Below are 25,351 nucleotides of genomic sequence, written 5' to 3' on the forward strand. Positions count from 1 at the left end.
AAACCTAGTGGCGGACCATTTAAGTCGCCTCGAACACACAAAAGGCGACACCACTCCTATCAATGATTCCTTTCCTTTAGATGCTTTGCACGCAATCTCGGAAGTGGTTCCTTGGTATGCCCCAATAGCAAACTATTTGGTTTCACGCACTTTCCCTCCCAATCTCGACAAAAACAAAAAGGATAAGCTGAAAAGCGAATCCAAATACTATATTTGGGATGATCCCTATTTGTGGAGGTATGGAGCGGACCAAATAGTGCGACGGTGCATACCTCAAACCGAATTCCAAGCAATCTTGGACGCTTGTCATGCTTCCGAAGGAGGTGGTCACTACGGGCCCCAAAGAACGGCAAGAAAAGTCCTTGATTGCGGATTTTGGTGGCCAACTCTTCTCAAAGATACTTCCCTCTATTGCAAATCTTGTCCCCAATGCATTAGGTTTGGAGATATTTCCAAGAAGGACGAAATTCCCCAACAAAATATGCTTTTTTGTGAAATCTTTGACGTATGGGGAATCGACTTCATGGGACCATTTCCAAATTCCAATGGCTTTCTCTACATCTTGTTAGCCGTCGATTATGTGTCAAAATGGGTGGAGGCAATCCCCACCCGAACGGATGACGCTAATGTTGTGTATTCTTTTGTGAGGAACAATATCATTTGTCGCTTTGGCGCCCCAAGAGCAATCATAAGTGACCAAGGATCTCACTTTTGCAACAAAAAAATAGACGGCCTCATGAGAAAATATGGCATCATCCACAAAGTCGCCACGGCTTACCACCCTCAGACAAACGGCCAAGCCGAAGTCTCTAACCGGGAAATCAAGCATGTGTTAGAAAGGATTGTAAAGCCGAATAGGAAAGATTGGAGCATTAAACTCTCCGATGCACTGTGGGCCTATCGAACGGCTTACAAGACACCCATTGGCATGAGCCCCTTCCGGCTTGTATATGGTAAAGCATGTCACTTACCGGTGGAGATTGAACACAAAGCTTATTGGGCCGTAAAGGAGTGTAATATGAGCTTGGGTGGGGCCGGAGTAGAGAGAAAGCTTCAATTGGAGGAATTGGAATGTTTGAGATTAGAAGCTTACGAAAACTCTAGACTTTATAAGGAAAAGTTGAAAGCCATCCATGACAAGAACATTAGGAGAAGAGAATTCCGACCCGGTGAACTAGTCCTTCTCTACAATTCAAGGTTGAGATTACTACCCGGAAAGCTTAGATCAAGGTGGGATGGACCCTACCAAGTGGAGAAAGTAGAACCTTATGGGGTCTACCACTTGCACCACCCATCAAGCCCGGACATCTTCAAGGTAAACGGGCACCGTCTCAAATTGTATCATGGTGAGCAAAGAAAAAACTCCAAGGAATTTGAAATGTTCCTCTTGAGGGATGCAACTCTTGAACAAGCACTATGAGCTACTGAAAGTCCAACTTAAGGACGTTAAACAAAAGTGCTAGGTGGGAGACACCCCACCATGGTAAGATCTTCCTTTGAGCTTTGTACATAGACACTTGACTTCATGTTTGTTAGCTAGATTTTAATGTCAATTCTCCTTCATTTGTTGAATTCATTGATAGTTTACCAAGTAAAATGCCCTGCTATAGTGTTTAAGTGGCTGTATGGGGGGGGGTTGAAATGTCAAAGGTGAAGTAGACACATGCAAATTTAGAAAAAACACCCCTCTGCGCGTGCACGCACCTGGCGCGTACGCGCCCTTAAGGCACTCAACGATCCTCTACGCGAATGCGCACCGTACGCGGACGCGTGGATTGCGAATAATAGCCCTCTATACATTTACCCGAGAGTTGCGCCCGCACCATGCCAGGACCATGCCTGAAGCACAGGAAGCTCGCGCGCGCGCGCACATGGCGCGTCCGCGCACATGGGCGAAATTTGCCAATCGACGCGCAAGCGTACTGTGCGCGTCCGCGCCGATCGCCTTGTTGCACTCCTGGTACATATTCCAGAGAGTTAAGCCACTCTTAGGCCTATACTAAGCCAACGGCCCAGAACCTCTGCCGCGTGCGCACACCTGGCGCGCACGCGTCCATACACTGCGAGCACAAAATGCGCGCGCGCGCCTCAGCCGCGCACGCGCCCATCGATTCTGCACTCCTCTCTGAGCCACTTCACAGAGAGTTGAGCCCACCCCAGGCCCTTCTCATGCCTGGGGCACAGCCGCGTTGACGCGTGCGCGCACTCTCCGCGCGCGCGCCAAAAGCCCTGAAGCAACCTCTGGTACTTCGTCCAGAGAGTTATGCCACCCCTGTGCCTCTCCTGTGCCGCCAGCCCAAGCGCATGGTTGCGCGCGCCCCTATTCCACCTCACTTTCTTGCACGAGCGCGTACCGTGCGCGCACGCGCAGGTGATCGACGCCAACTTTAGAAAAGGCACACTCACTCCTTCACCCTCATTCCACTTTTCCTTCTCCCTCTCACCCCTTCCACCACCCGTTCACCCACCTCCACTTCCTCTCATCAACCACCTTCTACCACATATCTCCGGTGGCCCCACATTAACTCTTCACTCTCCATCAACCCACACTACAACTTCTTCTTCCATATCCTTCTCCATCTCACAAGGTATTATACTAAGCTACCCTCTTAGTCCAATAATCTCTTGTGATTCTTAATCATTTAGTTGCACCATCTTTTAGGTAGCTTCTTTCTTTTTTCTTCTTTCTCTAGTTACTTCTTTGGGATGTCTTTGCTCTTTTCTCTCTTTCAATCCAATTCTTCATGGGCATTTGGGTCTCAAACTCACTTACATGAGTAGATGAATGGTGTTGCTTAATTTTCTTGCAATCAATATGCACTGTAATCATTAATAATGGATTGTGGAATGTTACATTGCTCTCATTTTCACATAATCACATACTAATCCAAGGATGCACGCCAAGTGTTCGACGAAAGGCATACTTGAATTTTGGACTCATTATGACTACCTTGCCTCTCAACCAATCACTTTTGGGTGCATCCCCACTTTCCCCAACCCATTCATTCACATTTTCTTAACTTGCTTTCCATTTGTGGTCCTTAAGGGTGTGTGCTTCTCATGCTTCTTCCTTGCATGCTTAAACTACCCTTGCACCACATGAAAATGATTTGCCTTGCTCTTCACACGTTATCCTAATTACATGTTGCAGATGTCATGTAACAAAGATACCCATATTCTATGGCATAACTTTTCATTGCATAACGCTCATGTACTTCCACTTCTTTGGGTTTGATGTTTTCCCTTTCTTGCTTTCACAGGATGGTCATAAAAAAGAACAAAGGAAAAGGCCCCAAGAAGCCAGCTTCCAATAGAGAGCGCCAAGAACTAACGGCCAAGCCCCTCTTAAAGAAGACCAAGGGCCCCGTTGATGTTCTAGAGAAGGACAACCCTCCTAAGGATTCGAACAAGTTTTCTAACCGTTACTGCGAACTTGTTTACTCAAGAATGATTGAAAGGAATTATCATCCGGAACTCCTCCTAGTCCTACCGGCTCACCTCAGTCTGATTGTGATGCCACACATTAACCGGAGGCAATGGAGGTTCCTCTTGAGGCAACCAAAGGAGGCCAATCTCTCATGGGTGGTGGAATTCTACTCCAACTACCACTCACCCCTTCTCACATCAATATTTGTGCGGCGAAAGCAAGTGTCGGTCACAGTGGAAACCATCCGAGAAGTCCTTGGGATTGAACAGTCAACGGATGCATATGACGCCTACCAAGAAGTCTTGGCTACATGCGATGACCGTGCATTCGATTGGAGCGCGATCCTCCGCGTCATTGCTTTACCCGACGCATATTGGATTCGGGGGACCATAAAGCAAAGACCCAAGGGTTTAGATGTCCGCCACCTCACTCAAGAAGCCACGGCATGGGCCCAAATTCTAGCTCACTACGTGCTCCCAAGCACACATGGGTCATCCATCACCGCCGAGCTTGCCTTATTGATATGGTGCATCTTAACCGAGAAACCGGTCGACATTTCGCATGCCATCCGCCAATCCATGGGGCGCATTCATGCCAACGGAAATCTACCATTCCCCGCTTTAGTGACGGCATTAGTTGCGAAAGCCGGCGTCAACCGGGAGGCTAAAGATAGGAGAACCTCAATTCCGGTCGATGGTGATATTATTCCGACCAAGAGATGCCTCAAGCCTCCGGAAGTCACCAAGGACATTGGACTGCCCACACCAACTCGCAACACTACCACTTCATCTACATCACAAAAATCGGCCACCCAACGCCTTGAGGACCTTCACAATAAATTGGACCGTTATGAGAGGCGTAACCAACGCCGTTATGCTCATGTGAAGAGACTTCTAAGCATAGTCACCCCACCTATGGAGGAACCCGATATCTCCACATCCACCGCAACTTCAAGCGGAGATAGCGATGACATTGGAGATGTGGGACACTCGGAGCTCAACCACCCATTGCGCCTAACCTATAGCACGGAGGACCGTGCTAAGTTTTAAGTGTGGGGAGGTCGGCCGACCGATCTCCGTAGGTAACATCTGAATAAATCTAAATAAATTAGGATAGGTTGCATGATTAGGTTTTAGTTGGCACCATTCGCATGATAAGTTTACTTGGTTGGAACAATGAAATTCTTTCTTAGGAAACCAATACTTTGGGGCAACCGTGGCATTGCAAATTTTAAATGCTTTGATACCAAATTTGCATGAAGAATTATATTTTGGAACATGGGTTTGAGTTAAGAACACAAGCTAGTGAGTTTTGAGCCTAATTGCGTGGTTACATCTTATAACCACTTATTCTCCTTCTTGTGTGCATTATTCTCTTTCTATGATTGTAATCCTTGATTTGTTTGATTCTTTATGTCCATTATTTTGTGTATACATGCATTTAGATGATTGAGGCCATCATTTCATTAGCTCACTTACCCAAATAGCCTTACCTTTGATCTTCCATTGTTAGCCAATTTGAGCCTACGCTTAACCCACTTGTTATTTAATTTAGCACACTACAAGCCTTAAAGCGAAAAAAAAACAATAAATGTCCTTAATTTGGATCTTTGATTAGCTCAGGTTAGTGTGTGTGTGTAGCATTCAAGTGTGGGAACCTTGGGACATTGGGTGAATAAAAGGGTAATTTTGTATTGTTATTGAAAATATTGGGAATTGGGTACATATGCATGTGTTGATCAAATGTAAAACCTTATGCATTGATGCTCTTATATATAGAAAAAAAAATGAGAAAAACAAAAGAAAACGAAAAGAAAAAAATAATATGGAAAAAGAAAAAAAAAGAAAGAAAAAAATTAGAAAAAAAGAAAAGAAAAAAAAGAGGAAGAAAAAGAAAGAAATAAAAAAGGGGACAACATGCCCCAAAGCAAAGTGTAGCTCAATAAAATCAATACACAAGTGTTGTGAAATGAAAAGAAAATGCATGAGTATGTGAAAAAATGAGAAATGGGTAGTTAGGTTAGCTTTGATTTTATATAGGATGTCATAGGTTAGGTGGGAAGTTTAAGTTAATCAAAGATTCAAATCGCAAAGCCCACTTGACCAAATATGCCTTCTACCTTAACCCTAGCCCCATTACAACCCAAGGAAAAGACCTCATGATAATTGTATGCATGCATTGAATAGTTGTCGATTGTTAGAAGAAAAAACAAATCTTGGAAAAGCATGATTAGGGGAGAATTGAGTGAATCAACCCCAAGCACCGAGCGACTAGAGTGCAAACACTTCCGGTGAGGGTTCGATGCTCAATCCTTTGATTCCCGGCTCTCGCGAGCATTCCTCATGCAAAGTTGCATATATTGCATTTGATGCTTAGAAATTGGCAAGTCCTATGCTTTGACCACCATCGTGTCCCATGTGCTCGCATATGTCATAAGAAGGCTGATTTGTTCCTAACCAAGTGGATAGTAGCACTAGTCATAGTTGCATGCATATAAGTAGGTTGCATTTCATGAGTCTTATGCTTTTGCGATCCCTCGGTCTTCTGTGTTTCTTTGCATTTCCCTAAGCATGAGGACATGCTAGAATCTAAGTGTAGGGAGGTTGACAAACCCCATTTTGAGGGTTTATCTTGTGCTGATTTCAGGGGTTTTATCAATGATTCCACACACTTTCTATATGAAAAAACAAGATTTTGCATTCCTTTCCTAGTTTTGCCTCATGAATGAAAACATGCTTATTTTGCACTAAAATAGATACATTTCTAATCTTCTCTTGATGCCATTCGATGCCGTGACTTGTGTGTTAAGTGGTTTCAGGATATAGAGTAGGAATGGACCGGAAGAGAGAAGGAAGACGGGTGCAAAGGAAGGAAGCACGAGAATTGAGCTTTGGAAATTTCCGCATGGGCGCGTGCGCGCACCTGGCGCACCCGCGCGGATAGAGCAGCGTGAAGCCGAAGCCAAGAGCCAAGCCACGAGCCGGCTTGAGTAGCGGCTAAGCCATGATCTTCATGGGCGCGCACGCGTACATCACGCCTCCGCGCACATTACAAGACGCCTCGATGGCGCATGCGCGTACCTTGCGCGTGCGCGCCGAGTTGCGAATATGATTTTTTAAGAAGTCACGTGACTTAGGCGTGGAGGTAGTTAAGAATCCCACTTTTGGGGAAATGCCTTGGCGGGAAAAGCTTAAGAAGACCAAAGGAGCAAGGGTTAAGGACACTTAGTTCATTTTCTAGATTTTAGATATTTTTGGGAGGATAGTTAGTTACACTTTTGGGAGAAGAAGAGGGAGATTTCAAGCTTTTCACTAGGGTTCATCTTCATCCAATTTCTGAATTTTCAATCACTTTTTGGTGAGATCCATTACAATTCTCACTCCACTTTGTTCATGTCATAGATTTTCTTCTCCAATTTCAAGTAGTAGTTGTAATTGATCAATTTTCATAGATCTAGAATTCAACTTTGTAATTTTGGATTTCATCCATACTTTGAGAATTTGATTTTCATTGTTACTCTTTGAGACTTGTTGTTAGATCCTTGTGTTGCAATACTTTCAATTCTACTTTTCTTCTCATTTTACTATGACTTTCTTTCTTGCTCATCACATGTTTGATAAAATGTCAACACTAGCTATGGAGTAGAATTTTCACACTTGGCATAGGGTTTGGTCATTGGAAGAAGTTGAATAGTTGTATCAATAGTTGATTTGGAATTAGGGATTGCTAGTTGGCTTGGAGTGCACTAAAGCTAGATTCCCATAAGGTGAAGCTAGGACTTGTGACTCAAGTTGATTGCTTTCATTTGACCTCCCTCTATACCTAGGGGATAACTAAATGAAGCAAGGCCTAATTATTGTCATCATTGAACGGACTATAAGGATAGAATTTCTAATGCCAACCCTAAGCCAAGTCTTTTGATAATTGATTGTTTGTTTCTCATTACTTTGCTAAAACCTTCAAAGAATTCCAACAAGGCTTACTAAATCAATAAGATGCACACTTTGGCAATTCCAAGGGAGAACGACTCGGGAGACTAGTACTCTCGGATATAGATTGTAGATTTGTTTGATGATGGATTTTGTGTCGGTTTAGACTATACTACGATTGATCACTTGATAATTTCTATACCGGCAAAAATTCATTCGTCAATGATCCTCTATTTCCATTTTTGTTTGTACTTGTTGTTGACGTCTTACATAGAATGATTGGAGAGGCAGTTAGAAACGGCAGGATAACCCCTTTATTCGTTCGGAGAGACAATATTGAATTGTCACATCTTCAATTTACTGATGACACTGTGCTATTCTGTCCGCCAGAGGAGCAGACCATTAAGAATTATATGAGGCTTCTATGATGCTTTGAGTTGATGTCGGGTTTAAGTATCAACTTTGACAAGTCCAGTTTGATCCCAATCAATTGTAAACAGCAGTGGGTTCGAAGTATGTGTAGCTTGCTGGGGTGCAAGGAAGCTAACCTTCTAATCAGATACCTTAGAATTCCTCTAGGAGCTAATCCGAGGTTGGTAAACACTTGAAAACCAATCATAGACAAAGTGGAGGAGAAGCTCAGCTTGTGAAAATCTAAGGTACTAAACAAAGCCGGAAAGTTGGTGCTCATCAAAGCAGTGCTAAATAGCTTGCGGGTATATTACTTAAGCTTATATAAGATACCAAAAGCTGTTGCGAAAAAACTGATTTCATTACAAAGAAGGTTCTTATGGAGTAAATGGGATGGAAGGAATGGCATGGTTTTGGTTAGTTGGAAAGTGGTCCAAGCTCCAAAAAAATTGGGTGGGTTAGGTGTCGAAGACGCGATGGTTCGTAACACAGCTCTCCTGTTCATGTGGTGGTGGAGATTCTCGAAGGAGGAGTGTCCATTGTGGAAGAAGGTAGTATGCTCTTGTAACAATCTCTCTCTTAATGCGCTATTATCAACCCAGATGCTACCTATTAGAGGGGGTCCATGGAAGGACATATGTCAACTACAGATAAAAGAGCAATATCTAAGAGACAAGATGATAACTGGCTTGTCCATGGAGGTTGGTGATGGAAGAAGAACTCTTTTTTGGGAAGATGTGTGGCTAAGTTGTGGCCCTCTGAAGGATAGGTTTCCAATGCTCTTCTTAGTTGCAATTCAAAAAGGATCAATCATAGGGGTGTGTGGCTTTTGGAATGGGTTAGAATAGATTTGGAACTTCCAATAGAGGCGTGAAATCTTCCAATGGGAGTTGGAACTTGTAAACCAGCTACACGAGACTCTGAGACTGGTTAAACTAGCTTATTGGACAGAGAGGATAGAGTAGTTTGGAAGTTTGACAGACAAGGTGTATTTTCTACTAACTCTTTTGTGCAGGTGTTGCAGGTAGAAACGCTTCCAGATAACGTAACAAGTTATAGTTTCACCAAGACTATTTGGAGAGGGCTAGTCCCTCCAAAAGTGGAGCTGTTTGCATGGTTTGTATTGATATGCAAGGTGAATACAAAGGAAAGATTAGGTCGTCTTGGAATTGTAAATCAGAGTGATAATGCGTGTCTTTTGTGTAATAAAGATGTTGAATATATTCACCACTTATTTTTTTGCTGTGACTTTACTTGGCAGGTGTGGTGCGTTTGGTTATCTGATTGTGGCAGACAATGGTCCTTCCCGAATACTTTGAAGGAACACTTCCTAAGCTGGACAGGTGTAACTTTTAGGAAAGAGGAGCGTACGAAGTGGTTCATAATTTTCTTCGCGGTAGTTTAGAATATCTGCTTAGAAAGAAATAGGAAGTTGTTTCAGAATAAAGCAAAATGTGTAGAGGAAATTATCAACATGAATCTTCTTAACTACAAGGAATGGAGGTGCTAGGATCCTTTTTGTTGTTAATGACAATGTTAGAAATGACATTAGAATAATTTTTTAGGTGTTTAAAATAGGTGTTGTTTTATTCTGTTTCATTCTTGTTCGCTCCACTTTTGTGTTGAGCTTTTTGTTATAACAAAAAAAAAGCCATATAGTCATTCCTTGCTGCATATATGTAGTCCAAGTTTCCTTGCAGCTCTTCTATTTTTTTTTTTTTTCAGATTATTAGTTGCTAAAGTATTTAAACGTGAAGTCATCAGTTTACTTTCTCAGGCTTGGACCCCAAAATTGATCAAATAAATAGTAAATAATAGTGAACAGGTATATAAAATTACAAATACATCATGATTTATTTATGCCTAGTTTAGATTAATTGTTTACTAATTCTAAGTAGAAGAAGGGAAAAAAATAACGTCAAACAAATAACGATAGAAAATATTGTTTCATTTCTAACGTGAATGAGAAGTTATAACGTTGGTCTCTCATTACTGCAATGTGCAATCTGATTCTGCCACAAATTTAGAAGAAAAAAGAAATGCACATAATAAGAAGTAACAAAGAATATTCAGATGTTAATTTCAACCTACTTCCTATTAATGAAGCAGACAAACAAAGAACACAACATAGCTTCCAAGTACATCTCTCTACGCCAACTAACACTGTTCACACTAACAAACATCAACGTCAAGTTCACACAAACAACAACAACAACTTATCAAGCTTATTTAAAAAATTAAATTAAATGTGATCTTTTAAATTGGTCACTAACGTTTTTTGTTTTTCACATAGTAATTTCTAAAAAAGTAATAAGTTAAATTAGTCTCTTATCTCTAAAAATTTTAGAAAAATTAATTTCTAATATTTAAAAAGATGATTTTAAAAAAATAGAGTTAATTATAAACTGGCAGATATTTTAAAAAATAAGAGATATTTTTCTTTTATTTTAATTTTTATAGGAAAATTTGTTTAAAATTTTAATAGATTAGGAACTAAATTATTAATTTTTATATGAAAAAATAATTTGTTGAAGAAATCAAATTTGAGATATTACTTTTAAGTTGATTCTTGAAAGTCAAATAAATAATAAGGGCCTTAGAAATTCAGGATACCATATACCATACCAAATTCCCAGTTTCCCACCTGAGTCACACGAACTAAAGTCTTTGAAAATGATGTTGGAAATTTGGATTTTAGGGTGGTATCTTGGTTCAAATTTCTTTTATTTGATATTTAATTATTTATTATTCAAACAACCTAATAAATAATCTCATAATAAAAAGTATTTTGCAATGAATACATTATGCATGGCAGGAAATTAAGTAGAAACACGTCATTCCTTGACTTCCAAACTTGAAATAAATGTGAGAGGATGAATCTCCACGTTACTACTAGTTGATTAATTTATTTATATAATGACTTTTGTTTAGGAGGTAGAATTGACTTCTTGTTATAATTGTAGCAAAATTCTTAAGTTAGTTAGTCCACCCCAAACCAAAGAAATGACACAACGGCTTATATATAGGTTTAATAATTAATTTGAAGTTGTTAGAAAAAATTCTCCAAATATCTTCATAACACTTGTCTTTCAGTTTCGTTTCCTTTCTAGCTTACATATCTATGCTAACGGCGAATGAAGTTATATGAATTAACGTAACCTTCAAGTCAAAGACACCAAGAAGATTCTATTGTGAAATGTAATTCTAGCATTTTTACTCGTTGAAAATATGGATCAAGTTAAATCAGTTGTTTTATGAGAGATTAATGTGTTATTGTTACTTATTAGTAGAAATACATTCACAAGTTCAACATTTTATATAATAAATCTTTTTTATGGTATTTAAATTTTATTTATAGAATTTAAAAATAAAAGAATGGATCCTACGTACTTTATTCTATTTTTTAAAAATAAATTAGACAAAAATTTTATAAAAATGAAAAAATTATATAATATATATTCATTTCTTTTTAGCTAGATCAAAGTTATTTGAGTTTTTTTTTTTTCAATTTCGTTTAGGAGAATAAAAAAAAGATAAAAAAAAGTTTTTATAAAAAAAGATAATTCCCTACAGTTCTACTACTCTAATTTTTAAAATTTTAAAACTAAAAATACAAAGAATTAATTTAAATTGACTTAGAATGCAGTTGTCTCTAGACTTTTTCTTTCTATAGAAATTAACATCATGTGCTAAGCATCATCATTCTCATTTCGGCAATGTGGTTGCAAATGCTGCCGCTTCAAAACAACTAACGACATATAACTATAACTATACACTACAATAAGTCGATGTTTGGTTGGGTAAATACTAAATAACAGGGTTGCGTACTATTGAAATATTTTAGGTACATTCTAGACATAACTAAAGATATTCTTTGTATACCTATTGAACAAAATATGCTATGTTAAACTAGCAAATAAAATCATATTTTAACATAATGTTTTGGGCTCAAAATTTTGACATTACAGTAATATTTAAACTATTCATCTTATATAAACACTACTAATATCCTTTGGAGCACGAATACATAGTCTAAGTGACGTATCGTGTAGCTGATAACTGTGTTTGGTTTGTGTACGTAATAATTACGTATGACTTGAAATATAAATGTTAGAATTTAGATGTAATATGACACAAAATTTTCAATTTATTTAATATGTATTATGTATTTTAATATATATTTTACGTTGACGATTGATTTTAATGGCTGATTTTAAGTACACTTAGCATGGTTGATTTAATAATTACATAGATCGAACATTATGGTTCTTCTTCATTTTTTGTCAAATAAATTGAACAATTTCCGATTCTAAGCATTGCAGATTCACTCATACCACACTCACACACACAATACTTAAGAGTTTTATCTATTACTTAATCTAGTCAAATCTCTATAAGACATACATGATAACCACTAGACCAAAACCTTGCGTATTTTTCCTCCGTTCTAAACTTTTAAATTATTACTTTTTTTTTTTGTTGGTTAGCAAATTATTACTTTTATATATTATAAGCTAAAAGTGTAAAATCCAAAGAAGACAACAGTACTCAGGCCCAAATTTACTTTTGACGATGAATTCTCATCCTGTCTAACCGAACCAAACCTCCATGCAAAAAAAAAAAGAGACCCAAACTCATAAAAAAATATAACAAAAATAATAAACCACCCAATACACTAATCGAATAAAATATGGACAAAAAAGAAAACTCAAACTGACCAAAACCTTCTTTTAAGACATGTTTAGTTAGGTTGTCCAATCCATTGACAAAAAAAAAAAAGACATGTTTAGTTAAATACTTCAATAATTCAGTTAGTGATAAATGATCTTTATCTTGCAACAAGTACGCTCGAATTCGAAACTTGGCTGAGACCGATGGTAGATGAAAATTCTTTAGGTAGCGTTTGTTTTCGGAGACAAAACACAGAGATATGGACAATGAATGTTTAGAACGTGTTTGGAGGCAGAGACATGGACACGCAACACATTGTCTTCAGGACACTATTTTTTATTTTTGTGTCCACTCTTCTACGAAGGACTATGATAAATATGGAATTTGAAAAGGTGGACACGGACTTTTTATTAAAACTTTTTCCCTTTCTATCCATATATATTTTTTATTATTCTACTATTATTTTTTGTTATTTTTCCTAATTTTAGCTTCTTTTTTACACTGTAGTTCTTCTTTCTCTACGTTCTTTTTTTCAGATATTCTCTTTTTTTTAGAATTTTTTACTTGACTGGATAATTAATTTATTCCTTTTTATCGTTCATTCTCTTCTCTATGGCATGTTATATTAATGGAGACTTAATTCACTTTTTTACTTTATGTTACTTTATTTATTCTTAATTTTATTATTTTAATACCATTTTTATCTTATTGGTTCATAGACCAATTCTTCTTGTAATTTTTTGTACTCCTATATAATCTTATTTTTTATTAAATTAATTTATATCTGATGTAAAAAATTTGGAATGACATGGCTATTTTAGTCATTTCGCATAATATCTGAGTTTTGTCCATGTCTATCCAAACATAATACAGGACATTACATTAGTGTCATGTCCATCGTATTCAAACACAATACACGAAAAATAATTTTTAATGTCTCCGTCCTATTGTCTCCGTCTTAGTGTCATGTCCTGTCTTGTCTCCAAAAACAAACGCAGCCTTAGTATACGTTGAAAAAAATAAACTTCAATCCTTCATAAAATACAATATTATTGAATGCCAAATAATTGAAGTAGCAAAAGATGCATTATCATTTATTTTTACAAAAATAGGTTTTTGCCCAACTTTGCCCCAGATACCCTAACACCCTATATTAAAAAATGAAACAAGTCTTACTTTCCTTACTTGATTAAATCCATTTCATATATATCTCTATTAAATAGCATAATTTTTTTTTTTTTGAGTATACAACTATAAATTCAACCTATCACACCCTTAACTTATATTTTCCAATTGTAATCCAAACTAGAGTCCTATTCTTGCATAAAACAAGAAGTGTCACTGTATTAGTATAAATTATAAGCATCCATAGCTTGATTATTGACATAGAATAGAAGGTGCTAGTTTCTTGATTAAAGTTTGTGAATTTTGTGATATATGGTTGAAGTCAACATAATCAAAGCTCTAGCAAGGTAGGAATAGGATCGGCATTAAATTAATTTGTACGGTTTTATGACTCAATTGATGATACTTTCGTGTGTGAAGACTGAAGAGGGGCCACACGTTACTATTGAAAATACGCCTAATCAAATTCTAATTTATTTCAACTTTTTCAATAATTTTCACTTTTTTTCTGGTAACATATTTACACAGTTGGACTATGATGCTCTTGAAGATAACGAAGGATTAACTACTATTAAATTATTTTGCAGACTTTACATGTGACAAATTATTAATCTAAAACAGATATATAATTTTTTTTTCTCACTTATACTAATATAAATAAAACAACAGATAACTAATGATTTGAATAAAATCAATGAAACTAAGTTACATGCAAAATGCAATGGACAGTTTCATTGATAGAGCTACTTGAAGTTGAAGGAGACACAGAATGACAGAAGAACACATTGCAAAATTGTTCAAGAAAGTGTGATTTCTAAAGTGATCCTTTAAACATTGTACTTGGGTGGGGCAAGGATAAAAGAAACCAAAATCTTTATCTACTAGAGGAAGATAATAAATTAATAATAAATCAAAACCAAACCAGAATCTTTTCCTCTTGAACTACTCTATTCTCAACATTAACAAGCAACGAGAGCTAGAAATGACCAAGGAATCCACCTCAAAGCCCTATATTAATTGAGCAAACTTTCATAAAGATTTAATTACACAAATTTATCAAACAACTTTTGAAGGAACCCCCTATTAATTATAGAAGGGGGGAAAACACCAGTGTAATTGGCCTGCAATAAGGGAAAGAAAAGAAAGCCATAAAAAAAAGGAAGTTGAATCCAACCAGACAAATTTGAAAGTCTTGTAGATGATCAAAATGTGCCCATCATCTTAATCTTCCCCCAAGATTGCAAATCTAGTTAGACACTGCTCCTGCATGACAAGATTCATAAGACATAAGAGGAATCCAGAAAAAGTACTTAATTTTCAGTATTGCATAAAAGGAAACAATTGATTTTGACGAGTTTTCATTATTTGTTCTATTAAATAAAGAAAAGCTCAAAAAGATGACATCTTTGTGCAAATCTAATGAAGTGGTCCCTTTCCCTTTTCCATTTTCCCTTGGATGGAATTGTTTAACATCAATGGTCCAAGAGAGGAAAAAAATAATGGGGATTCAGTGAAGTATTATTACCTGATACTGATAGATAGGGAACACTGCACCATTGTGAAGTTCAATGCTTTTGGTGTCAGTGATGTGAATTAGGAGAAGCAGAAGATGAAGGCCTGTCAGAACCAACACCATGGCTCTCATCTTCACCTTGAATCCTAGCAGGAATGCAGAACCCTGGCAATGCATCAGAGAGGAACCGGCTTCCAAAGATTGAAGCTTGGTGTTGCTGCTGGATTGGCTGAGACTTGTGGTTGTGGTGATGCTCGTTAGAAGAAGCCATTTGAGGAATCTCACTCCAAGGGCGAAGTGATGGTGAGAAACTGGACTGAAGGGTACCCCTTTGTTGATGATGAGAAAAAGCAGAAGAAAAACCAGGTGAATTCACCATGAAACCGGAACGGTTCATGTCGGCTTGCGTGCCTCCGGCATCACTGTTCCAGGCCACCATTCTCTGGTAGTTAGCAAAGAGTGTTTGGTCATTTGAAGAAGGGTTTTGATGATCTGCACCAGCTCCTTGTTGTGACTGTCCATGATGATGAATTAGGCCAGAATCTTGGAAAGAATGAAGGGAAAGTCCAAGATCCTCTGAGGAGTTGTTGGTCCTTGAGATTATCTCAGGAGGGTAGCTCTGGAAATTGATGGAGGAAGCAGCAGACGTTGTTGGGAAAAATGCTATGCCACCATCAGTGTCAATAGGTGAAGGAATGAATGCTGAGTGGTGGTGTTGGTTTTCAGGGTCTTCACCTATATGTCACACAAATATGAATACAAGTAAATTAGCTTGAAATTAAAAAACTACAAAATTATAAGGTAGCAGTTTTTATTTGATGCATATATGCATAAAATAAGCATAATGTTAGGTTCTTACCAAGTTGCCTTTGAAGCTGAAAATTGTAACCAGAAGACTCTGATTGTTCTGCAATTGCCATGTCAGTTGATCCTCCATTCTGCTCCTCCTCCACCTCATTGGTAGTGGGAGGAGGAGGTGTAGGCTCCCAAGGAGGGAGCTCGGCGAGTTTGTCGATGGCTTCTTTGGCTTTCTTGATAAGCCAGTCCACTGCCTTGCTTGGCCTGTCATAGCCAAGCCTGTCTTGGACATCATAGAATTGGATTGCAGTGTGTGCCGAGAGCCTAACTCGACGGTCACGCGGCCCTTTCGCCGTGTAAACCTTGCTGTGTCGATCTTTCCGGCCGGTGGATCGAACAATGTGACCACCTTGGACTTGAACAATCTCTCCCCCAGTGCTCTTCATTCCCATAATAACACACCACTTTTATATGCTCTGTGGTTTGGTTCAAACAAGGTTCTTCTTCTGTTCTGTCTCTGAGCCTATTTCATATATCATATATGGGGTGTTTTGTGCTCAAAATTTTGGTGATGGGAATTCAGAATATTTTTCCCTTCTTGAAATTGGGGTTGGGGTTTGTTATAGGTTTTTGTGGTGGATAGTACTCTTTGGATTTGGTTCCTTTCTAACTCTAAATTGGTGTTTCTTCTTGTTGAGCTTCATCTGAATTTTCTGATAGCTCTGCCACTTGCTGCTGATCCCAGAAAGAAACAAACCTGCAATTTCAATCTCTCAAGATTCCCTGTCCACTAGAGCAATACCACTACCAAATTCCAAAATCCAAAAAACCATAGCATGTGAATAAAAATACACACAACAAAACAAAAACTAATTTAACTCATTTGCTTTCTCTTACGTATTTCATCAAATGACTCATATGCATACATCATTTCTACAACTGCAACTACAACAACAGAGTAAAAAGGACATAGTAAAAATAAAATTTAAACTTTATGATAGACTTCAGAAGAATATGCAGTTTTTTGTTTTCTTTTCTTTTCTTAATTTCTCCAAATTCCAAGCCTTGAAACTGAATTGTACTAACTGGGAAGTGGGTGTTAAAAAACACATGGGTTCAGAAGGCTTGCAAGAGATTCAAAGTAGAAAAAAAAGAAAAGAAGATAATTTGTGGTACCTTTGGTTGAGAGTATGAGAGAGCTAGTTGATGGTTCTGCAAAGCGTGGGAGAGTGTGATGAGTGAAGAGATTAAAGATGTTTTGGTCGTTTTATTTTTAGCCCCACAAACGCAAATGTTGTTGCAAGTGTAAGAAAGAAAGAAAGAAAAGAGGTTAGTTTGTTGTCACAAACCCCAAGCTCTTTTTTTGAGCCATGTTCTCAAAAGTATATAAGGGAGTTTGTCCACTCTAATATATTATTTTGAGAAAGAGTTTTAGTGTATAGTTGTTGGTAGTGATGAAGTATGATTAAGGGGGATGGTGTATGATGGAGAGGTAACTCTCAATCACCATGTCTTCTACTTGTATTGTACCCACACCTTTTTGAACCCTTTGATAATGACATCTAACAGCTTTTCTTTGATTTATTTCCTTCCTATTTCTAATTTTCTTTTTTGTTCTTCTCTCCAAGGGTATTTACGAGTCGATTTGATTTGGAATTAAGAAAAATTAATAACCATAATGTAATTGATTCGAATTAGTTTGTATTTAAATTATATAGGTGGACTCAAACCAATTTGAATCGATAAAATTTAGGTTGGATTAGTTTGGATAATCTAATATTTGAGTAAAAATAAAATTTAAAAAAATAGAAATTTTTTTTAAATAATATGTAATAGTAAATAAATAAATAGCAATACATCATTAATTTGTATTTAAATAAATATTATAATTTGATACACTTTAATGTTATATTATTTTTTATTTTTAAAAATTAAATTAATCTAATTAAAAATTAGATTGGTTTAGATTTTACAACTTTAGAATCAATGTCCGAACCAATTAAATACGAGTTTAATCATATATGAGTCGAGTGTATTTGATTACCCATTAAGTATATAATAATATAATCATATCGAGTCAATTTTAATTGGATAATAAGATTATTCGTACCCATAAATATTCCTACTTATTTTTGGTTCAATAAGAAGAAAATTATTTTGATATATACGCTTGTAAAATTTTTTTTGTGAAATATGATCGATTTGTATATTTATTGTCAAAATTAAAAAAAATAATTTTTTAATATATGAAATTTGATTTATCTTTAAACGCTCTTTATTAGTAAAGAATATTATATTCTTTGTTAATTAAATAAATATTAACTTTTTATTTATTATATTTTATATCAATAATTCATATTCAAAATTTAAATTTTAAAATTTAATATTTAAAATATTTTTTTTAAAGTGTATTAGTATTTGTCATAACAAAAATTTTACCTGTGAACTTTTAACGATATAAAATTAATTAAAAAAAATGTGATGTGTGTGTGAAGATAACATACTTCTCATAAAGATTGCACACTCGTCGTTATGTTGCCATGTTCTATATATATTATAGCTTTTGAAGTCATGGCCTTTAATTTTTACTGTAAACACTGGTGAAAAGAGAAAGCTTAACTAGAAAAAGGTGCAGCATGCATTTACCAGAGCCCTGTTGATTCTGTGATTTTTAGCAACTTGTGTGGATACTTATTCATTGTTCCATGAATTTAATCCACCAAATGCAAATTTAATGCCAAATCACAAAAAGCTTTGAGACAGTGTCCTGCAGGCTAAATTAATTATCCGAATATTTCCTCTCTTAAATATTTATTATCAAGTTGTAAGTGATGTTGCTTATTTTCAATTATAGTTTCTAAAATTGGATAAGTCAAGTTTTTAAGAGTTTTACACTTTTAGTAACAAACATTCTTGTAGAGTTGTAGTATTCTTATTATAATTTATGTATTTGAATAATTTGCTAAACCTCTTTTTTAATACCATTGAAATATCATTACACCTTGATCATTATTCATTTAAGTAATAGCATTTTTTGTTTGCACATCATTCTAAACATTCTTAACATAAGTTTTGCAAGTACATGCGTGGAGATTATCTTTACATTAACCAAAGCTTTATATAATAATTTTGAGGTGGGTTCAATTAAAAAATTGTTTTTTTTAGTTAATGTCAGTTAATTTTTTTAAATTTATATTTATTTAAATTTTAAATTTTAAATCTTAAATTCTAATTTTTTTAACCTTAAATCTTAATCTTAGATTCAAAATATTTCAAAAATAAAGATTAAAATAATAATTCTATAGTAAAAAATTAATTATTAATTTAAAATTATTTTCTTATAGTTATTCTTATACTTAAGAAATGAAAACTAGCTAGTACTTCCTAGTTACTAGTAGTTTATCTCAATGTAGCATTTGTGGGAAAATGTGAGAGATGATATAGTATGAAATTATGAGTCAAGCAATTTTGATTTTTTTTTTTTTTTTTAACCTTGTGTGGTGTGTATGGGGTAAACGAGAACTTTGAGCATAATTTAGATTATCATGAATGTGCTTACATTATTAAACTAACATTTTAATTTTAATAACCTTTATATCTGCTAAAGTATACATGTGATTTTCTTAAACTTTACTAATTAGTACTATTCTAGGTAGTGATTAAGGTGTGAATCCCAAAAACCAAAACGGAATCCATAAGTTAGAATTATGATAAACATGAAAAGCCGTTTTGTTAAGAAGAAAAAAATTGTTTAGATCATGGTGGGGGGTGTGGGGTGTGGAGGTGAACATTCATTAGAAATAAATTTTTGGTGGGGAAGGTACATTTAAAGGGTCCAAGGGAATCAGCATGTGCCTATGCAAACATTCTTTAGAAGGTGAATTCAATTCTATGCCACCCTTTATTAAATAATAGATTTTGTATAACAATTTATCATTGTTTAAAAATTCCCTCGTCTATGGAAAATTATAATTATTTATACTTTTTATAGAGATCTTAATACAACATTCGGTTTGTGTGCTTAACTGCTTATTTTGAATGAAAAAGGAATATCTTATTCTTATTTTTTTTTCACCAAAGATAATATTGAAGGAGGATCGGAGGATATAGTGGTTGACTAATAAAGAAATTTAGATATTAAAGATAAGAAAATTTGAATTCACAATCTTTTATACGAGTATGAAGAGATTATGACATTTGAGTTATTAGTTAATTAGATTATGGACTCAATCACTTGATCATATTCTACCAACAAGATAAATGTATATAAATTTTATATGATGCGGAAGTATTAACTTAACCATAATATATTAATTAAAGATTGTATATAAATAACTTTCATAGTTAAAAATACTGAGTTCGATTTTTTATTTAACAGTATTAAAAATAGATAATTCTATCTAACTTTCTTTCGAATAAAGAGTTAGTTGTTTTTTCTAACATATATTTAATAACTATTGAATGAAATAAATTATTTTATTATTATTTACTCTAACTCTTAATTTAATATGAATTTTGATAACTTAACTAATTAATTATGGTAAAACTTTTCTTTACTAATTAGAAGCTAAGAATTACTAGAGAAGTCCCATTTTATAATTTTTTATTTTTTCAAACCATCTATTTATTAAGTTTAAATTACTCTGTTGGTTCTTATATAGTTTTACTAAATTTGTAATTAGATTTTTATATTTTTTTTCAATTGGGTTCCTGTACTGTTTTTAATTTTGTAATTAAGTCCGTTTTATGTCAAAAATATTAAAATTAATAGAATATTTCTCTCAAAAAATATATGATAAAAGATCTAATTAAGTTTTTAATTATAGATATTTTTAATTTGTACAAAAATATTCAATTAGCTCTAATATTTTTTACTGTGAGAAAAATCTAATTACAAGATTAAAAGAGGAATTCAATTAAAAAATATATAAAGACTTAATTAAAAATTTGATAAAATTTTAAAGACTAACGAAATAATTAAACTATTTATTAATTAGTGCTAGAAAAGAAAAAGAAAACTCAAAAACTAAAAGAACAAATAAAAAAAAATCCAACAAGTAGTTATTCCATAACCAAACAGCAGAGTTTTCTCTAATTGAAGAGAACTTATATTTTTCATTGAACAATGATGGGGTTAAAGATAGGATATGAGCCAATCCAATATAGCCAGTTTTAAAAATTTGAGCATAGATTCACTGAATTTCTTCAAAGGAAAGAAAAAGTATAGTTTGGCTTCAATGGAAGAACCACAATTTGGTTCCTCTTTTATTTATTCTTTTTTAAATAAATGGATGGTTTAGAAAAAATAAAAAATTATAAAATAAAATTTCTTTAATAACTCTTGTAATTTGCAAAAAAAATTTTTACTATGCTTAATTAGCTAAGTTATCAAAACTAAAGTTATACATATGTATTAAGAGTTAGAGTTAATCATAATGACACATTCATTTAATCGGATAGTTACTAAACATATTATAAAAGATAACTAATCATTTATTTAAGAAAGCGTCATAATAGAATTTACCTTAAAAATAATAGTAACGTTTGCAAAAGTGATATTTATATTATAATAAATACACATTAGTAAATGAAAATAATTTGGAAATTATTTTTTTTCCAACTAATATTCAATTAATATAATTTTGTCATTCTTTCTCTTATCTATCTTAAAGTTTTCGAGTTGATTCTGTTTAGTAACATTTTTCTCATGATTTGGCAAACCTAACTAGCTAGGTAGCCTATTTATTAACACTGAAAGGCTCTCTCCATTTTTAAATAAATGTTGCTTTGATTAAACGTTCTCTCAAAATTCATATCTTCTAGAATGACATAAATTTTTAGTCATATAAATCATAAAATGGTGTGGCAAGTGACTCGCACTCTTTGAAAATGATGTGGGTCTAGTATTTGTTCTATTTGTGATGTCGTATATTATCATCCAAATTCCAATCCTATATAACCACACATTTAATTATAAGATTGTATATGAGTTGAAAATTGAAATGGGATCATATTCGTTGAAAGCATACACATTATTAACACTCATGCATACGCTTTAAAGTGCACCAATTGGATTTGCCAATAATTTCCTTCTTCATCATCTACATTTGTTTTGACCAACTTATTAGGTTTGATGATAATGATGATTACGATAAAGTATATTTGTTCTCTTAAATATTATTAAAAAAAATTAAAATTATTTTTAATGCTTTAGTTGTTTTAATTGTGTTTTTCTTCAACATTTATCCAGATATGTTTTAAAATTATTATCACGCCACATAACGTCAATATCCAAGCAAGTGCATAATCGGATATATTTAAAAATTTAAAAATTAAATTATTAAAATTAACTGCTAGTTGTAAAATTAAAAGCAAATAAAAATGAGGATAAAATACGTAGTAATATTGATCTCAAGTCATATACTTAAAATCAATTAGTGGCACTTACACACTGCTTATTATAATTTCTTATATATAGAATATATATTTTATCGATCTTGTTTGATATATATACTTAAGTAAGTGTCTCTACCTAATACGTACCATTTAAGTTTTTGAAATAAATAATTTAATAATATGATATCATATTTTGTATAATTAAAAAAAAAACTGAAATTCGATCATTTTACTATTAAAAAAAGTATATGCAAAAAAAATAATAAAAAAAACTTTAAATTCTATGAACATTCAAGCAAGAAAGAAAAAAAAAGGCTTACAGTACAAGCAAAGACAAAGAAAAAGAGAGAGAATAGAGAAAGAAAGAGATGAGTTTGAGGAAAAACTGAAAAACTGAAGTAGTTGATGATTGATTTAGGGCAGTTTGGCTAAACTTTTTAAATAAGTTCTTTTGAAAAAGGAGCTTAAAATATAAGGACTTTTATTAATAATAATTTTTAAATAAGTTATTTTGAGTTTGGATAGTTATTATAAAAATCTTTGTTTTAAAGTTGTGCATTAAATAAGAGTGATAAAATAGCTTTTGAAAATAGGAGAAGTCACATTTTTTAACTTCTTCAAAAACTCTTAAATAACTTTTTGAAAAGTTAAAAGTTTATCTAAAAAATTGTACTAAACATATTAATGTAACTTTCTATAAGTCAAAAGTTAAAAAAAAGTAACATTTTAGTGTTTTTCAAATAGACCCTTAATATTTCAGTACAATAGAGTGTGTCTATTTTAAGTGAATGTTAGTTAGGGTGTGTTTGGGAAACTCGTTGGAAGGGAAGAAGCACGTTTAAATTTCTTGAAAGTTTCAACTTTTGGTTTGGCAAATTTTTTTCTCATGAACGCAGAAGTGATTCTGCTGCCAAAACCAGCTTTTACAAGAAGCAACTATTTTTAGCTTCTGCGTTTTCTTAACGGGCTTTTAGCCATAGATACTAACCTTTCATTTACTTTTTACCAACTTTATCCTTTGTATATGTTATTGTATTATTTATAAAATTCTTGTTATTTCTATTTATATGAGCTCTAATTTTCTATTATTTATTATTTTTATTTTTTTAACTATTTGTTTGACATTATACACTTTTATAATCGTGATTTTTATGTATTATGTTTGTTATTATCTTTTTATAATATGATTTATTAATTCTATTAGGTAAAGTAAATTAAATAAAAAAATTAACTGTAAATAATAATAATAGTAAAAAATTATAACATACTAAAAAAAGAGTATTAAAAATACTAAAAATATATTATATAAAAGATCATTAAGAACTTTTAGATTTGTTTCAATCACTTAATTTTTTTTATTATTTTCAGTACTATCTTTTATAATTGTAATTCTCCTATACTATATTTTAGTGTAATTTTTTATAATATAGATTATGATTCCATTAAAAAAGATAAATTAAATAAAAAATTAATCATATATAATAATAAAATCATAAACGTTGGATTTCAAATTAATATTAAGAATAAGATTACTGAGAGTACTAGAATAAGAGTACGATGTAAAAAAATACTAAAGTAACATTTAATACTTAAAAAATGTAACATATTTGATTAAATATTCTTATATATATATATATATATATATATATATCTAAAATATATAATTTTTTTTATTTAAAAAAATATTTTGTCTATTTTTATATGTTATTTTTATTTTAGTAAGTAAATATTAATTTTATTATAAAATTAACTAATAAAATCTATTTAAATATCTAAATTAAAACAATAGGATAATATAAAAAAAATCTAAATTGATGTCCATTTTAGTAATTTTTTATCTAAAAGTGATTTTGAATGGTATAAGCCAAACAATATTTATTTTAATATAATCCATTTTGATACAAAAATTACCAAACCTAAATCACTTTAACACAAACCTACTTTTGACCAAAATCAAATTTGCAAAATCAATTTTATGCAAACTCCTGTTTGCAAAATATAATCCAAACACACACTTATCTGTTATAACTAACTCTATTCCACGTAACTAACATCTATACACTCTCACAAGTTTCAAAAAAAAAAATTATGAGCGAGTGTATTACATATATATTATGGAAGTGCCTCTAGTTCCCTACATTATGATATCAATTTAAATTTTAGAATAAATAATTTTATGGTAAATTCAAGGTTGTTTTTTTATATGAAAATTATTGTTGTGTTATTTTCAGTTATGGAGAAGTGGTGTATTTTAATTTAGTACGAAGATAATCATAAAATGGAGAATTTAATTTACATATTTAAAATTTTTTTAATATTAAAACACAAATCGGAGGGTAGGTTTTATGTTTTAAAAATAAAAAAAAAAGTTAAACTTCACAAATTAGAGGATCAGATTTGTGATCTTCATATAAAAAAAACACCAAATTATAAAAAATACTATTATAAATCCAATATTAAAATTAAAAACTCCCAAATTCAAACATTAAATAAAAGAAAAAGTCTCAAAGTAAGTATTTTTATTAAAATTTAATTAATATTTAACTATAAAAAAGGAGTGTGTAATTTCACACTATTAAATATAATCTCAAATAATTAAAAATATGAATAATAACTAATTGATAATTACAAATCACAAAATATACTGACCCATAATACTATTGTAGATAAAAATTCTATCGTAATGAATTTAATCAATATTTGATATTTTTAAGTGTAGAAACAAATAATTTATTCATGTATAATAGGGTTAGCTCTCAAAATTTATATATGCCAAGAACAAATGTATAATTTTCATGCAGGGCTTAATTATCAGATGCCGAAATTTAGTGAATATGCCCGCAAATCTTTTTTCTATTATATATTATTTATGCAATTTAATTATATCCACCCAGCTATAGAATCAACATTATTAACGGAAAGAATAAATATTTAAATTTATTCTTAAAAAATTTTAATTGAAAATTTTGGTCTTTGAAAATTTTTTGTTTTTCATGAGTTCTAAAATTTTTTCATCAAAGAGATTGATCTCTTCATTTTATTGTTTTAAATGAAGACAAATATATCTTAAAATATATTTTT

General features: G+C 33.0%; 1 protein-coding gene across 3 annotated transcripts; it reads right to left on the reverse strand.

Moving 5' to 3' along the window:
* Positions 1-14,546: 14,546 nt before the first annotated feature.
* Positions 14,547-17,330, reverse strand: LOC130943807 (transcription factor TCP4-like). 3 transcript variants are annotated; one of them, XM_057871832.1, is made up of 4 exons: positions 17,051-17,330; positions 15,936-16,631; positions 15,089-15,811; positions 14,547-14,826 (listed from the first exon to the last, which is right to left on the reverse strand). In XM_057871832.1, the coding sequence occupies exons 2-3, from the start codon at positions 16,324-16,326 to the stop codon at positions 15,144-15,146; spliced, it is 1,059 nt and encodes a 352-aa protein (XP_057727815.1). In that variant the 5' UTR covers positions 16,327-16,631; positions 17,051-17,330; the 3' UTR covers positions 14,547-14,826; positions 15,089-15,143. The 3 variants fall into 3 exon arrangements, with proteins under 3 accessions (XP_057727815.1, XP_057727816.1, XP_057727817.1); XM_057871833.1 differs by having other exon boundaries at positions 15,936-16,678; XM_057871834.1 differs by lacking the exon at positions 17,051-17,330 and having other exon boundaries at positions 15,936-17,022.
* Between the last annotated feature and the right edge of the window lie 8,021 nt (positions 17,331-25,351).

Source organism: Arachis stenosperma, chromosome 8 (assembly GCF_014773155.1).
Source record: "Arachis stenosperma cultivar V10309 chromosome 8, arast.V10309.gnm1.PFL2, whole genome shotgun sequence".
Taxonomy (NCBI): domain Eukaryota; kingdom Viridiplantae; phylum Streptophyta; class Magnoliopsida; order Fabales; family Fabaceae; genus Arachis; species Arachis stenosperma.

What these genes read in the sequence shown, in the direction of transcription:
- LOC130943807 (XM_057871832.1), bottom strand. Translation starts at nt 16,326, where the DNA reads ATGGGAATGAAGAGCACTGGGGGAGAGATTGTTCAAGTCCAAGGTGGT. An exon ending in TCAGCTTCAAAGGCAACTTG is followed by an intron (nt 15,812 to 15,935) that starts GTAAGAACCTAA and finishes TGTGACATATAG; the next exon opens with GTGAAGACCCTGAAAACCAA.